Source organism: Nicrophorus vespilloides, unplaced genomic scaffold, assembly GCF_001412225.1.
Source record: "Nicrophorus vespilloides isolate i.1.1-1 unplaced genomic scaffold, Nicve_v1.0, whole genome shotgun sequence".
In the NCBI taxonomy this organism is placed as follows: Eukaryota; Metazoa; Arthropoda; class Insecta; order Coleoptera; family Silphidae; genus Nicrophorus; species Nicrophorus vespilloides.
This window is the reverse complement of record NW_017099111.1, coordinates 319,414-337,550: the sequence shown is the minus strand read 5'-3', so window position 1 is coordinate 337,550 and position 18,137 is coordinate 319,414. Positions and strand designations below refer to the sequence as shown.

At 28.9% G+C, this 18,137-nt stretch overlaps 1 protein-coding gene across 6 annotated transcripts in view; it reads left to right on the top strand.

Moving 5' to 3' along the window:
• Nucleotides 1-2,647: 2,647 nt before the first annotated feature.
• Nucleotides 2,648-18,137, top strand: part of LOC108564037 (protein unc-13 homolog B) — a 259,117-nt gene continuing 243,627 nt past the window's right edge. For 4 of the 6 annotated variants that reach the window (XM_017922922.1, XM_017922923.1, XM_017922920.1 and 1 more), the window contains exon 1: nt 2,648-2,981. In XM_017922922.1, the coding sequence (XP_017778411.1) occupies nt 2,957-2,981 (25 nt within the window). In that variant the 5' untranslated portion in view covers nt 2,648-2,956. The remainder of the gene's footprint in view (nt 2,982-18,137) is intronic. The other 2 variants (XM_017922926.1, XM_017922924.1) reach the window with 1 other exon arrangement.

The window sequence follows — 18,137 nt, the reverse complement described above, 5'->3', positions numbered from 1 at the left end:
TGAATCTGAATTGACGGTTGTAATTACACATAGTGCAGATATGCATATCAACTTAATTAATTTTATGCTACAATATTTAGTTACATCCGTTATGGAAATTTCTTCTCTCATATAGATGTTCAATTAAGTTATTTTATTTATTTACATTTATTTTATCTATATTTTAAACTATTTTTATCAATTTAAACATAATATTGTTCGTTATTATGTTTATTTATTGATTTATTAACTGAAATTTAGGCTGTAGTTCTATGTTTGTCTGTATAAATGTGTTGCTAATAATTGGGAGCAAAAATATCTTTTAAGTCAATTAATATATATCTAGTGTGGATTCATCATTTCACTTATTTATTTATTTTTTTATTTAGTTGATGTCAAGCTCTTAGGTTCTTCTTCTTCTTTTCACCACCCTTCTCATTTAGCTTGAGCCGCGCACAATTTCGCCAGTTTCCAGTTCTTGGATTGTGTTAATTTTTTTCATGAGTTGCGAAATGACAGCTGTCACCATGTGTCAAAGCTAGGAACTGGAGAAAAACTGTTAGTAATTGGACGCAACTACAAACAAGTATGTTGGGTTGCGCGGATTTATACAATAATATATGAAATAAAGAATATTTTTTGTATTGCGGAAGGAACGCGCTCACTTCATTTCAATTTGTTACAACTAGTGTACCTAACACTATATATTCTATGTTCTATGTTTATCTAATATGATGATTTCAATATTAAATGTTATAATTATTTCATTACAACAATTAACATTTACGAAAAGTGTGTAACCAATTTATTGAACTTAAAATAATATAATGTTAGCGCTGTTAACCTTTGTACGTTAATTTGAACATAAATTGTCATATGCCAAACGAATCCTAATTTGCACAAACGTTCATTGATTATTTATAGTTTTTATATAGTAGTTGTATGATTATAAATATATGATTATTAACATATTATAAGAAATAACATATTTCATTTTTTTTCCATCATACATGGAAGTTATTTCAATTTTTATCAAAATAAAATTCAAGAAAGTCAGTATGAATGTACGTATTTCAGTTAGACTTTTATATAATTTATTTTTTCCTTAAATTAGCTTTAAAAAAGAAACTTGAACATAATAAGTTGATTATGTAATATAAATATATTAATAATGTATGTATTATCAAATTTACGTTAAGTGAGTGCTAATAATAATTGAAATTTTTGACTCATAATATTAAATAATAATAATAATTTATTGGCCAAACATCGATATATAAAAAGAAGAGAAAAAAAATGTAAAATTTATACATAAATAAATTTTAACTTACAATAAAAATATATATACTAATAGGCTGGCCAAAGGCTCATAATATTATTTACTTTGATTCTTAAAAACCGAGTTGTGAACAAATAACTAATTTAAGCATAAATCAAATACATATTAGAATGTTTCGTGCATTGTCATTAACTTAAAATTGATATTATTATACGATTGTACGGATTAGTTAAATTGTAATTAATCAAGTACGTATTATCGACTATATGTCAAGTGAACGCATATTGAACTAACTTGAACAAAATTCAAATAGCATGTGTTAAATAAGCACGTACGTATTATCGAACATACGTTAAATGTTCGCTTATTGAACTTATTTCAACAGAAGTCAAATATATAAGAATGCATCGTACATATTCCATAACCGCCGGAATTAATTATTAAAAATGTAATTTGTGCCATATAAAACTTGCATCTATTAACTATCAGGTACCTACTGTTAACTCTTCTTATTGCACAAATAATTGGGAGCAAAAATATATTTTAAGATAGGAATGAACTAAATATGCTACACTCGATAATACGTACGTGATTGATTGTCTCGCTTACTGTTGTACAAACGATATGTCGTAAATAATTACGTACGTATTATCGAACGTACGTCAAGTGATCGTTTCTTGAACTAATTTGAACAGAAGTCAAATATATAAGAATGCTTCGTGCATAGTCCTTCGACAGTTAGACTGATATAATTTTTAGATGGTGCGAGTAACGTACGTATTATTGAATATAGGCTAAATAAGCGTTTACTGCTTCTTGAAAATATGTTTTTAGCTTTTCTGAAACTTTTCGATCCATTCTCGTTATAAACGTTTATTTTGTATGTTGCTGTGTAGCATAAACTTTCTAAGAAATTCTCAAGGTCAGGGTAATTTTCGTCTTCCTTTGAAAGTAAGGAGATGATTATGGCAATGATTATGAAATAAATGCGTGTGCAGATAATACATGGAGCGAATGAGAGTTTTGTGTGCGTGGGGATGGGTTTTTCGGTTACGGATATTTATGTTAGCTGAGCATGAGGGTGCGCGGGGACTGCGGCATCCGACGCTGACGTCGGGGTGTTGCCATAGCGATGACGTCATGAGTTCGGGAGTCCCGGCGAGTCCGTCGTGCGCAGAGGAAGCGGCGCGACGCATGAACCCCGTCGCCCCCCGACGCCACCTCCACCACACACACACACACACAGATATCGGCAACGGCAGCGTGTTTATATATGTGTGTGTGTGTATACGTGCATGTACGAAAGTGTGCGCGCGTGTGTGCGTGTAACATGATGGCGGCGGCGGCGTCGTCAGCGTCAGCTTCGGCGGCGGCAGCAGCAGCGGTGGCGGCAGCAGCAGGCGAGCGAACGAGCAGCAGTTTCCCGCTGGTTAGTGTAGTGTGGGCATAAGAGCGTCGCGAAATGACCCGGCCTGACCGTCAGGCACGACGACGACGACGCTTGCCACCGACGACGCCGCGTCGTCAGTGAGTGTGCGTTTCCTTCCGTTCTTTTTTTCCGTTGTTTTCTGTCGCTTTGGTTAGATTTATTTGTTCACCATTCGTTCCACCGTTCGTTGTTCGCCGTTTCGATTGCAATTTAACTGAAGCTGGAACCGTGTACCAAGGATAACTCGTCCTCCGGACACCTAACCGCACATGATGTCATTGCTAAGCGTCACAGGTTAGTGCACCTACTATACTATATAGTTCATATACGCAATCCTCCAGGCCACACGGAGGCAACCCCGGACATGTGCTCTCTACATCCCCCCAAAAAAGCGAAACAAGGAAAAAATCAATTTATCGTGTGTATTCGATACTACTATACTTGACCTTTTTGCTTACTACACGCTTTAATTCATCAAAAAATTCTAGTAACGAGATAAACCATATCATTTTCACCACAGTTTTATGGATAAAAATCTATAATTAGCAGACACATCCTTATGAATATATTATATAAATCAACTATATCGTTCACATAATTCCTAAAATATCTAGTTTTGTACTGTAATAAGTATAGCAATTTATTTTATCATTTATAATTATTTACATAATTACATGGTGTCTGCAATAAATTCTGTTATTATTATTAATAATATTTATTGTTAGACAAAATACATGAGCATATACATAGGGATAATTATAATTATTCATAGCAAAAGGCTGTTAATTAATCCTTAATATATTAAAAATATTTAAATTTTCAATCGAAATTCGTATATGTATTGTTTTATTAATGGAAATAATTTTATATATTATTACATTTTATATATATATTAAAAATTAGACAATTTGTTAACAATAATTTTATAAGTGTAGTGACGGTACTAAATAAAAATTTAACTAGGTTCAAGAAGTATATGTATAATTGTAACATAAGAAAGTAGAAAATATCAGCCAGCCCCAGGGACACCAAAGGACTGCAGATCTATAAATAAAAACTGTAATGAAAATATAACGCGTAAATTAAATACTCGTCCTGAAGAGGATTGGAATTGTAAGTTGATTCATTAAAAATTAAAAATTTTATGTAATTCAAGGATTAGTTTTTATTGTTCTTATTTGTTCCTACTTGTTCGGCCAACAATATGCGTGACATTATACCTATCAGTTATACGAACTAGTATCTACATAAATACATTTTAACGCTTCAATTGACAGCAGTAGTATATTGTATATTATTTCCTCATTTATTTTATGTGAAACAACGCGTAAATTTAGCAAATATTATTTAATTATAAACCGAGTTATTTAAAAATAAATATAATACCAAAAATTATTTTGCCAAAATGTATGTCATTTATAGTTACTTAAGTAAATAATTTTTTTATCGTTATTTCCTTGATATTTGATAAAAATATATGCGTTTTAAAAATAAAATTGTCGGTGTATTTTATTAAATTTGTATGTTGAAATAATGAAAAAATAGAATATGAGTTTCTACAATACAATTTATAAAAAATAAATAATTCTAAGTGATTTTGTTAGAAGCGATTACCCGGACTATACGAGGTATTGCTGTAATTATAATATATATGACATGAAAATCCTGCATCCATCATGCATTCATTCAGTAATGGAGTAAAATACATTTAGTTCTAATTAATTCTTAAACTTGTTTGCAAAGTAGTATAACAAAGTTTTACTAAAGTGTTGAGATTTTCTTTTAGATGACGAAAGTGCATGCTAACATATTAACATAATGTTCTCTCGAAGATAAATTGTAAATAAATGTTGATGTAACAAAAACTATAATGCTTATTCAATTCAATCAGTATAATTTTCTAAAGCAGCGTTTTCAAGCAATGGGTCCCAAAATTGGATAGCGAAATGCCAGCTGTCATCTTTTGTCAAAGTGAGAAACTGGTGAAATGCAATTGGGTCAAAATATAACTACAAACAAAATGAGTTGCGCAGCAAAATAGTGGAGAAACGTTGCTCTACAGCAGAGGTCAGGAAACTTGTTTTACATATTACCCCAAAACATGTATCGACGTTACCTTCTTGAATTGAAGAATAAAAAAGGTAGGTTGTTCCAAAAATTTTCAATATTTTATTGGGTAAACTTTCTCATTACACCGAAGAATTTTATTTTTAGTTATTTGAGGCAATTCGACGATTCGTGTTCTACAAAACAAACAATTTAAAAAAAGTAGAGGAAAAATGCTGTTCAAAGTGATTAGCGGTAAAGGAAGTGGTGTGACTGGAAGTCAACTATGTAGGTACAGATTATGCAACGTTCATTTGTTGTGATTAAACACGTTGTAATTAACGTTGGGACATATAATTAATTATATAATTAACAAAGCATTAATATATACGATGATTTTAATATAAAATAAACATGTTTTGAAAATAATATACAAATATGAAAATTGTAATAAAGAAAAACATTTTTAATATTGATCAATAGTCTTGTGTAATGGTTTATATTTTATTTATCTAATAGTCAGATAAATAAAATATTATATCATTTGTATCTAATTTTACATGAGATTAAATATTATGTGCAAATTTTCATTCAATTACATGATTTAATCACCTTAAAATATATGTGGGGCTTCGAAAATTATTTTTAATAACTTTGACATATTTTTTTCGTTCTATTATGAATTTGTATTATTATTATTATTAGATGTAAATATGGAATTTGGGCGATTAATAGCCGAATGGTTAAGTCGTCCTACCCACGATTTCGTCAACGCCGGTTCGAATCCTGGTTAAGCCAGGCCCCTTGTGAGCCCTCTCGGTGCTTGCAGCAATAGGACCATCGTTCATCACAGATGGACAGTCAAATGAATAGGGTTCATCATATGGACCTTCAGTCAATTCGATGGACAATGACAGTGTTAAGGATAGCAGCAGATTCACAGTCAAAGGAAATAGTGAAATCGCATACTACTGAAGTTAACCTATAAGACGATAGCCAACCAACAAATTACAATGAAATCATCATAATGGTAACTATCCACCGGGAAAAATTATACATTTAATATCAACCACGATCTTAAATTAATCAATGTTCGCCTTGATTGTGAATAAAATTATACGACGTAAAAAAAATATGGAATTATCTTAAATCGAAACGTAAAACAAAGTTTTTGAAATCAATTACCATTGCGTTTTTATAACTCGAAGAGTCCGGATTCACCAAAGTCAGACACATTAGAATGTGGGAGTTAAATATATTTATCTAAATCTTGAGTACTTATGAGTACATATATTTATTTTTAACAGCTTGGACATATTTTATTTGTAAGGTTTTAAAATTTAATTATAAATTGCATATTTATAACTTTTACATCATTTAATTATTTGATTTAAATATGGAATTACCTTTAAAACCAAAAGAAAAATAACTCGAAGAGTCCGGTTTCACCAACGTCAAACACATTAGGATGTGTCGTTTATAAGTACATATATTTATATAAATCTGAAGTTTTAAACCTAATAATGTTATTTTTAGTAGATAAATAATTAAGGTAGAGGCGGGTGTTGATTGAAAATTGAATTTTGTTAAATGAGTGTCATCGCTGCTCTGCGGGGGATTAATTTAGATCTTCGTTAAATCACAATTAGGGCACGCAGCTCCCATACAATTATATTTCATCTAACGAATTTGGATTCAATTTAAAATGAACGTGTAACGAACCACCCCCCAACGTCTCCCCATTTCCTTACACCACTTCATCATTGCAAATAGTATACAGATCTATAAAACGGTGTTAACAAGCACTAAAAGAGAGCTCCTATAAACCTGAAGTAAATTATATAAACACAGCAATTTATTTCAGTTAAATTCATCATTATAAATAGATAATTCAATTACAATTATTTTCTGACAATTGTCAGTTTTTGATTAATTAACAATTTATTTCATTTTTTAAGGTACATTAATCAAACAAAAATGACAGAAAAGACAGAAAATATATTAATTCTTTTAATTAGTGATTAATATCACGTTGCAATCAAAGAGCCCGTTCAACTTTTGAGTCATTTTGTACAAAATGATTACCCAATTTTCTTCCTAATTCGAGTCCTTCGAGGATGATTATTGCAGTAAATCAGTGTCTCACAACGAAGGCCGATGCTACACGCAATTTGATTGTTATGGGGGGAAATTCGAAAATGGACTATATCGAATTATATATATGTTATAGAGGGAATATTAGTATTTTAGAATGGCTTCATAAGGATTATTTCCTCAATCTCTAGTTTCATCATTAAATCATCTTCATTTAATTCTTTATCAGCCCTAGATCTGCAATATTTCCTTGTGTAAAATCTTCAATAAAATAAACTGATTCACAATCGAAGCAGTGTATTCATTCATAAAGTGAGTATGAGTTACGTTTTATGAAAGAATGACTAAATTTATTGAAAAATTATTAAATTTTGTTAAACCAAAAAAAATGTAAAAATTTATTATATAAATAAAATAGTTATATAATGTGAATTAATCATGATAATCACCTGAAATAAAATATAATTATTTTCACATTTATTTGTAAAGTTATTTTAATATTTTATTAATTAATTATAAATTGACTATAATAAAATGTATATGTGCTGAATAAATATGAATAGTTAATATAGTATTTCGTATGTTTGTAATGTGTCATAGGACAAGTCTGGATAACTTTGCGTTGCGTAATCTCATTAATAGAAGCGTCACTTAATTCTCCATCATTTTCTCATGAGCTATATCTCCTCGACTTGAATGAACCGCACCCTCAGAAACTTCGAGTCAAAGCTTTAACTTTAGATTATATAAAATACGAACAGTGTATAGAATGCCAGGTTGATTAGATCTTTGTTTTAATTAGTTCAAAAAAGCAATTACTTGAAATATGAAGAAGATGCTAATATTTGTTTGTTGTTCGGAAGCATAATCGAATTTACAATAAGTATAATATGCTTCTCAATTTGTGTTGCAACCATCTGACCGGGAATTAAAATCAAATCCAATTAATTTATTTTGCAATACACGAGTGATTTAAATAATATATTGACTGAATAAGTTACACGAAATAATGGAAAGTAAATTATAATTTAAATTTATCAAGTAAAACTAATTGTTTTATTTCTAATTATAATATATGTTTTTATTTGCATTATGAATGATATGAATGATAAAAAATGAGTATTAAACCCATAATTAAAAAAAAAATTTGCAAAACCTAATATCATTTTGTCTCTAAATTTAATAACTTGAAGTTAAAATTGAGAATTTCACAAAAAGTAGCAAATGTGTTATATAAATATTTCTATAATTTTTACGTTAATAAAAACGATATTAATTGATTTACACCAATAAATTTAAATTGTTTTCAGCGTTCAATTAAATTTAATATTATCATTAAATCGATAATTGAAAAAATATGTGTGAAACCATTTATTGTTTTGTCTCTATATTTAATAACTCAAAGAGTCCGGTTTTGAAGAAGATCAAATGTAACAGGATGTGGGGATGTATTATATCAATATATCTATGATTTTTACGTTCAATTTACAATATTGACAAAAAGAAAACGGATTAATTATTAACTTCAACTAATAAAAAAATGTTTCTTCTATCAATTAAATTTACTATTATCGTTAAATCAATAATTGAATATATGTGCGAATCTAAATATTATTTTGTTTCTATCTTTAATAACTCAAAAAGTCCGGTTTTGAACAAAAATAGTAGCAGGATGTGGAAATGTGCTACATAAATATGTCTATTATTTTTACGTGAATTGAAATACAATTCTCAAGTTACGAATACTCAATTAAATCAATATTGATGAAATGAAAAAGATATTAATTCATTTACTCCATTCAATTAAAATCGTTCTACTGTTTTATTTAAAATGCCGAATTATCATTAAATCAATAATTGAAAAAAAAAAATTGTTGAATCAATTTTTGTTTTGTCTCTATTTGTAATAACTCGATGAGTCCGATGTTGAAAATAACGAAAATATTGAAAACATGTGGGGATGAAATATACAGGTTGAACCCAATTGAACTGAAACTTTTCAGAACGCTGTATTTTTTTATTTGAAATTGTATTTTATTGAATCACAAGCAAAAAATGTTGAAAAACAATTATTTATTATTTTTGTTGATATGGCTTCTTTTAGCGCGAACTGTGGCTCTAGTTGGTCGACAAGCGAGTCGCACGATGCACGAAAGTGAACATGCGGAATCTTCCTCCATTCACGAAGAAGAGTTTTCTTGAGCACATTAATATTGTGGTATTTTTTAGTTCTAACATTGGCCTGTAAAATTCTTTCCGACTGAAATTTTTGGTTGCCCACGGCTTCAAAACACCTTCCAAAACTTTTTCGTGATAGACATTCGCATTAACTTTGACGCCACGGTCCAAAAACATCAACGGAGAGCTCTAAGAATAGCCACTTTTGGTTTTCCTCTCAATTAAAGGCCTATCAAACTATTGCGTTTGATTTCCATCTAGGATATTTTTTTCCAAAAAATTGAGATGCAAATGCTTCCGCAAACTTGTAAACAATAAAACCAGCTGTTCGAAAGTTATAGCAGTTTTAATTTGGTTGCGGTTCAATAGGGCCACCCTGTATATAAAATTAAATGTTATTTTAAATCAATTTATTCATAAAGAAAGAACATTTTGTATTCTTATACTTTTCTTTTTATTAAGAAGTTTTAGATTCTGTTGTAAAGGTTAAATACTTAGATCGATTTTTAATCAACTTTCATACACATTTAATTTCTTGTACGTAACCTTTATGTAATTCTTCTTTATATAAAATATTTTTTTTAAATTTAAATAATTTACCATCTTCTGATTGATTATATTTTTAATTAAAATAAATATCATTTTAAAACTAATATTATAAATAGATATAATTATAACAATTATAAATATCGAAATTTACTTAATATTTTAATAGAAGGTAGTGTCCATAAACTTTTATATACATATTTCTTGTATTTGCTGGTATTTGGTTGCCGGTCTGTTTGAAAACGGACTAATCGAGATCTTTCAAACCACAAATAGAGACTTGGTAATTTTTGAAATTTTGAAATTTTATACTAAATCCGCACTGATCGAAATCGCATTGCCCTTCATTCAATTTGAACATTTCAAATTCTATATAATATTTTTTTTAAAGTTGGATATATACTAAATCAAATGATTTATCTTTTGCGTTAAGATTTTGACTGTTTCAAAGGTATTTTCTGACGTTCCATAACTGAATAGCCGTGAAGTATTTTCTCCGCCGTGGGAATTCGTATTCTCTGATCCAGCTGTGTCAGGATTTGAAGTGTTCTGTTTGGGGTTTTGTACAACTGAACTATGTAATTCGTTTGGAACATGGTGATTTAACGGGATTAAACTAAACTATTTAGTCTGTCCGAACCGAGCGACTAAATAAATTATCGGCCGAACGCGAGGTTGTAACTTCGGAGCGCGGTTTTACCGCAATTCAATTATAAACCAATATTTCCAGAAGAAAATGCATATATAATGCAATATGCCATTGCCTATCAACTTTTATTACAGTTTTCTTTGTAGAGATTTATATACATTTATTTAATCTATCTTTTTATGTAAATATATAGTGTAAATACATCATTTCACCTGTTTATTCAAGAGTTTAAGATATTGAAATACAGAAGAAATTTAAGGTAGGAATTACATAAGAAATATCAATATTTTTAAATTATATTCGCTTTATATAATTTAAGATTTTGAAATAGACAAGCAATGTAAATTCACTTTGAAATTGTACTTTACTTGTTCTTTGAAATATTTGTTATATGAAATATAAAATTATCCAGTTGGAAGGATAAAAAAAAATAAAACGATATTCTGATAAAACTGTTGGCGTTTAGTGATATCATCATCCTACGCCATCTACGTCAATTATAATTGCAGTCGGCTCAATTAAGTCCTGATTATCGCCGCCCCCTCAACTTTCTCTCTTATTTAGATCCAGGCATTTGCTACCTTCATCCATTCGACATGATTGCATATTTCATATTTACTTATTTATATAACATCATTTAATTAAATACTGGTTTACGAGAAATTATCATTACGCAATAGAAAAAAACGTAATTACATTTAGTAATATTGAAATTTTCATTAAAAAATTACGTTTATAAATTACAGTTATTTTTAAACTACAACATTTTTTCATCCATTAGACTATATATTTTATTCACATGGTGAATTCGTTACGTAACACACCCTATATTTTGGTCACTTTTGTCATGCACTCTTCCACATTTCTGTCTAAATCATTTTCAACTATGACATTTACTTGGAGTAATTACTTTAATTTTATTAGTTAACTTAATTGTCTTTTTTACTTATTACTCGTAGTTTTATTTCTGTTTTCAGTTTTTTTTTACACTTTTTTAAATTTTATATTATATTATATTACATCTTTATTATATTTAATATACTTGAATTAATGCAAAGAAAAGTTAAAGAAAAATATTTCAACTTTTTTAATTGCAGTTTTATATGCAAGTAAAGCTTGAAATAATTCATGAGATATTTTATGTGTATAATTGTTTCACAGTTTATATTATTATAATTTTAATCGAAATAAAAATATTGAAACATTTGAATATTTGATAAGAAACTACAAAAAATTAGGAGATTATTGAATAATTGCTTTATTTGTTAATGAAAACGTGATGTTAAGATATATCTTTTTCAATTAAGTAAATTATATTTTACATTGGAAGATTGTAACTTGCATGGTAACCGATGCATTTTTTGTATTCAATTTAGATTCGGGAACCGATATATTGTTGTGAATTCACTTATCACTGTATACTTAAAATCATACCAATCAAAATACTACACTTAACTACAATAAAATGAAGAAGTAATCAAAGCTAAGTATCATTATATTTGTTTTGTCAATTTTATTTATAATATTTATTCTAAATTCACTAAAATTCTTAATTAAATTTTATTAAAATATGTTTAATTCAATTTGTAAAGTTATACAATAAACGTTAGATTGTATGTTTCGAATTAATTAAAACTACACAATTAATACAAACATATAGCTTGATTTAATTAATTTAACATAATAATGCAATTATTTTAAGTTATTAATGAATATCGATGAATATTGCAACTATGTCCAAAATTCATTTTTAATACATTATAACTATAAGAAGAAAGAATAACATCCATATAAAAAAATATAGAAATGATTTTCGGTAACCGAACAAAATCGTTGTAACCTGAGTATTCATATATATAGGTTCTTAAATATTAAGAGAACCGAGGTGTTAAAAAAATAAGTTTTAATTAAACATGTAGCTTAATTTCATTAATTTAAAAAAAAGCGATGCAGTTTATTAATATCAAAGATTATTAGAACTTTGTCCACATTTCATGTTTTATGAATTATAACCAACAGCTATAATGTCTGTATGACCGCATTTAAAATCAGCAAACCACTTCTCTACCAGTTGTCTCGACGGAGAAGAGATTCCATAACACTTATCAAGCCATTGCTTTTCTTGAACTGTATATTTCCCATTTCCCAAAAGTAATGTGTTATTAACACACGAAATTCAGATTTTTCCATTGTTTTGAATTTACAAAAGTAGCGTCATTTAAACCACTGTAACTTGTGAAATTTGACAGTCGTCATGTGAAGGTTGGTACCAGGGAGGGTTAAGTGGATAGAATATTTCTCAAGAGTGTTGGCAGTACCACAACCACCACAGTTAGGATAGAAGAAGATTTCGTATGAAATCGGAATCCAATCGGAACCAATCGGAACTTTTTCAAATATTTACTTTTCGTTAATAAAACTTTAATACATATAATTCAAAAATTAGATGAAACTTTGCAAAGTTTTTTGAAAGGCCAGTTACAGAACGCTGGAAGAAAAATTAGAGGAGAAAGGTATTCTGTGGAAGATAAAGCATTGGCTTTAAATATTTTTAAACAAAGCAAAAGCTGCTATAAATATTTGTCACAAATTTTCAAACTACCCTCAAATTAATGATAATAGTAACATCGAAGAAAGGCTCGTCACCTTAATTTTCGACGAAGTGTCCATAACTCCATGTTTGGACTATTTATTCAGAAGAGGTATGATCAGCGGTTTTGAGGATGATCGTTTTTAAAGAACTGACAGATTAGCTCATCATGCACAAGCGTTCATAATTAGAAGTATTTATAAAAAGTGGAAATTTCCTGTATCATACACTTTTACTCAGGGAAAAACTAAATCTCCTACAATAGTGAAATTTATTAAGGAAATTATAAGTAGGCTGACAGATATAGGATACATAGTTTTGGCACTTGTGTGTGATCAAGGAGAAACAAATTGCGCTGCAATTAAAATGTTATTAAACGATTCGAGAAAATTGTACATACAAGAAAATAAGGAACCAAAGGAAAATGTAATTAGAATTGGTGAATCGGAAATTATTCCATTATTTGATATTTGCCACCTCATAAAATGTATGAGAAACAATTTATTAAATAAAAATTTGAAATTTAATGTGGAAGGAGGGAATTACATTGGCAGTTGGGAAGTTATCCAAACTGCATATTTCGTAGATGCACTAAAGAGGACAACAAGAAGATTAATGTATAAAATTACTGCAAGGCATGTATTTCCGGAAAAAATACCAAATATGAAAGTATCAAACGCAGTGCATCGATTGAAATTATGATTTCTGGTAATGACACTTTTCTGCAAATTCAATTGGTACATCTGTGTTATGCGGCTTTTTAAATGAATTATTCGATAGTTTGAATCTAGGATTATTAAAAATAAAGCTAAGAATAGTATATTGAAAGCAGTTACTATGAAATCGAAAAATTTGCGAAAACGATTGCGATACTTGCAATACAAATTTATATGCAAGGGAAGCATTGCCTTTTAAGTTAATACGAGATACAAACCAATTTTAAAACAAACATTTTTATTTGCAATAATCCAGATTTTTAATGTTACTAGTTATATTTTGTCACATATATTAAAGGAGAGATATGATCCTTACATATTATTGAAAAATTATGTAAGGGAACATACTGAGTGGGGTTTCGAAGAATGCCCACATGCCAATAATTTTATAGAAAATCTATTAGAATTAGTTACCCATAAGTTATTTTGGGAATATATACGTGGCATCATTATTATATTATGCATGGAAGAAAATTTGTTAATGAGGAAGATCTATTGCATCTAAAAATGTTATTATATGCACGTAAGCATAAACCGAAAAACAATACAAACTTGCACCGCTAAATTTTTCATCAGGAATTTATGTGTAAGTTGCTTTTTTTAAATTCACTATTAATTAATGTTTTTTTAAGATTGAATGGACTAAATCTAAAATGGACCAAAAGGACACATGTGTGTGTTTGTTATTTTACAGTTGGCAACAAAATATTCACCTGTCAAGTCTTGAATAAATGAACATGGAAGTTGGGTCTCCGTGGTTGGTACTTCCTAAAAATCATATGGCAGCACCATCTATATGTCATCCTACGAACTTATTGAGTGATTTGTTCTCAACTGTACAAGATATATTGTATTGTGTATTGCATTTATTTTCGAAAATTTAATTTCAGTATAATATAGAACTTGATTTAATTAATTTAATATTTTAATATCAAAGAATCTTCCAAATATCATTTTTAATTAATAATAACCAACAGCTATAATTAATTTTTTTTAATGATACAATTTTTAATTTGTGTTACTACGAAGAATGAAAAGATGGACAAAGAATATTTCGACTTGCAATTCATCATTTTGGGGTTTAATCCATATAATGAAATATGGAAATGATTTTCTGATAGGGAGAACCATCTGCGGTTTTAGAAGCGGAATGCGCAATAAGAAGGGAACGTGAGCTGAGTACTTAGTCCGGTCTTTAATCCGATAATAATCTCGTATAAACACCCTTTGCATATATACACACACATACAACATTGTAGTGCTTAAATGTATGTGTGAGTATATGTATTTGAATGTTTGTGTGTGTGTATGTACATGGGGGAGGTGTTATGTGTGTGTGAGAGTAAGCGAGTTTGGCAATATGGGAATTCGATGTAGGGTGATTGATTGATTCAAACCACCCGGGTATATCGCTCATACTACATCGGAATTAGTCCAGGACGACGATCACACACAAACAACCTCCCATAATTCGATTCCCTTCTACCAGACTAATTGATTTTCGATCGAAAGTGCGGTTGCGAAAAAAAAATCGTAAATACATAGACGTATATATTTATATATAAATATATACTTTTTTTTACAATAAATTGTAAATACGTAAGACGAGAAATCCCCGCAGCGAAAAGGAACGCCGTGCAAGATATACAGGATTTCCAGCAGCATTAATATTTGAAGGGATTGGGTATATTTGCGGAAAAATGCTATTCGAGCTTCTGAAACTTCTTTTGATGCTGGTTTCAGCATGGAGACGAGAAACGTGCAACTGTCGAAGTAATATTACGATGTGTCTGTCTGTATGCATGTATGTGTATATGTATGTGTGAATGCATAGGTGTGTGAATGTGTATGTGCATCGGTGTGCGTTCTTCCTTGCACAATAACGTTTTTCCTGCAACTCGAAAAGGATTTTTTTCATTGTGATAAAAAGTAGAACGCACCGAACATTTGCGTCAATAAATGAAATTTCCTTTCTATACATTGAACCATTCCTAAAAATTTAATGCCATCCTTATTTGAATATTGATTCGATTATTCGGATGGAAATCGAGGGAGTTTTTAAATTAATCTTAGGTTTTATATATAAACCTAAGATTAATTTAAAAAATAGCTTTATGAGATATTGGAATTCTATTAAAAAAAAAACATTGCAAATATATTGATATTTAAGTAAAGGTACATTCATAATACTCTCTATATAAGTAATGATTCGATATAACGCGGTCTACTCGAAGCCTAAATTTATCTGTTTACTAAATTTTGATGCAAGGGTTGATAACCCGTGGTTCTGGAGCCGGATGTTGCTCTTTTCAGGAAAAACTGCGGCTCTTCGCGTTGTCTACCAGCGTACCAACTTTTGAATATACCTAGTGGGATGGTGGTACGAGTATTGTACCACCTTTTTAATTGTATCTTAATTTTCTAGAAAATGTCACCATCTTCTAATCAGCAAATTCATTAAAACTATAATGAATTTGCTGATTAGAAGATGGTGATATTTTCTTAGATTTTTTATATGCATTTCAATTTTTATTGTAAAATGTAGCAATTTTTTTTGGTCTGGCTCAATTTGGGTCTAGAAATTTAGAAATTTCTGGCCATTCAAAGTTAATAGACAATATCTTAAAAATGATACTTTCATTCAAAATTATTTTATTTAACGTTATTTCTTTTAGTACTTGTCGTTAATGAACTTATCCTAAATGCTAAATGAAGTTCTACTATACAGTGGAACTTTGCCTAACAAGCATAATCAGTTCCAATATTTTCAGATTTTTGCTCGTATAGTGAAAAAATTTTCCCCATATAAATTAATGTATTATACTATAATGCGTTCCATTTTGGTAGTCATTTATTCATATCTATGCTTAATTATAATATTTGGCTTTTTATTTAGAGACATGCAAGTGTTATTAAATTTTGCATAAAATATCACAAATAACAAATCTGAGCACACGTTTGGAAATATGTGGATCACAAACAACATTAAGATTCAATTGGAATAACTTTACAATATTTCAATTTACATATAAATTTTAGTAATTTTAATGTGTATTTATTGGTATCTTGTAATGAAACGTCATTTTGTCAGTTGTTATTTATATAAAATGTATATGTTTGTAGAGAAAATATTTTAGTCTTCTATGAAAGTTTTCAAATTTAAAAAAATCAATTGCCAATTAAAATTTGCTAAATAATATCGTGAAATAAATGTGATAAGTATTTTTTTAAATAAATAAAAAAAACCGTTGTTTTTAAATTCCACAAGTGCTGAAAAGTTGAAAAAATTATTCTAGTTTTCTATAAATCTTGTCATAATTACCAAATAAGGTTATAACAACCATCAAATAAATGTGACAGGTATTTTTTCTTTCAAAAATAAAACAAAAGTTATTATTACAATTACAACAAGTGTTGAAAAGTACGGTTTGCAATATTAATTTCAGTTTAATATTAATAATTTATTAAGTGCATTTAACAATTACAGAAGTTTATGACTAGTTTTGCTTTTCTAATTAATTTTTCATATGTCATTCAAAATGTAGAACTTCTACAATATTCAAATTGTTTTTTAATTGTTACTTTTCATATCAGCTTGAGATTTTCCCTTTATTACTACTAATTTTCCCTAAATTTATTATAGTTTAGTATAAATTTAATATAAATATCTAGTAATATATTCAGTCCATATATAAATCTAAGTTAAATAATTTTGAATAAATGATTCTTGTCAGAATGTGGTAAATTACAAATAATAAATGAAGCTTAAAAAAACAAATTAAAATTTATTAAATAATTGTTACTATTCACTGGATTTGTACAAATTCTAAAATTTATTATCATTGACAAGTAAACAATCAATTTTCTTTTATTCTGAAGTAAACAGTTTTACTACAATATCTGGAAACATATTCCATTTAAAGAATTTATGGAATATCGGTCAATAACAACAATTATTTAAATATATCTTAAAATTAACTTTAAATACTTTAAATTTAGAATGAAAAAAAAAGATGATTCAGTAACTCATCAGTTACTTGTATAAATAGTAAAATGATACTGAAAACACAGCACAAATATACTTTCAATAATTAAGAAAAGTCATATTTCATAAAAACAAATATAGAAGAAATAAAATGCAAAATTTTGTTTTTTGTAAAATTCTAATTTATTTTATAGAAAGAATAATATTTGTTAGCATAATACATTTTTAGTAAAGGTGTCGGTATGTACAATTTTAAACTTAGATTAACTAAAAAAAAATGTCGAGATTCTGTGGGTAATCATATAGTGTTTGGAAGATTACGTCGTCCTTTGGATTCCATTGGGATATGTTGCCTTCACATGGTTCGGAGCAAAAGCAAGTCGGACGGGTGACTGTAGTCTCATCTGTCTTCTCATCCCCATGCTCCATTTCGTTGTTCAAAATTTTCTTAATTGATTTGCCACTATCCTTGGAATCCATTTCACATACTTCGCGCCCGCTGCCTAGTTCTTCAGTCCATTTGTGGTCGTATTTAAACCTCTTTGTTGCATGGCCAAGTTCGTTTTCATTTTCATAATCAGTTTCGGTAAACTCCTCATCAGAGAGTTTGATATAGTTCTTAATCTTTTTCGGTGAAGGGCCAAGT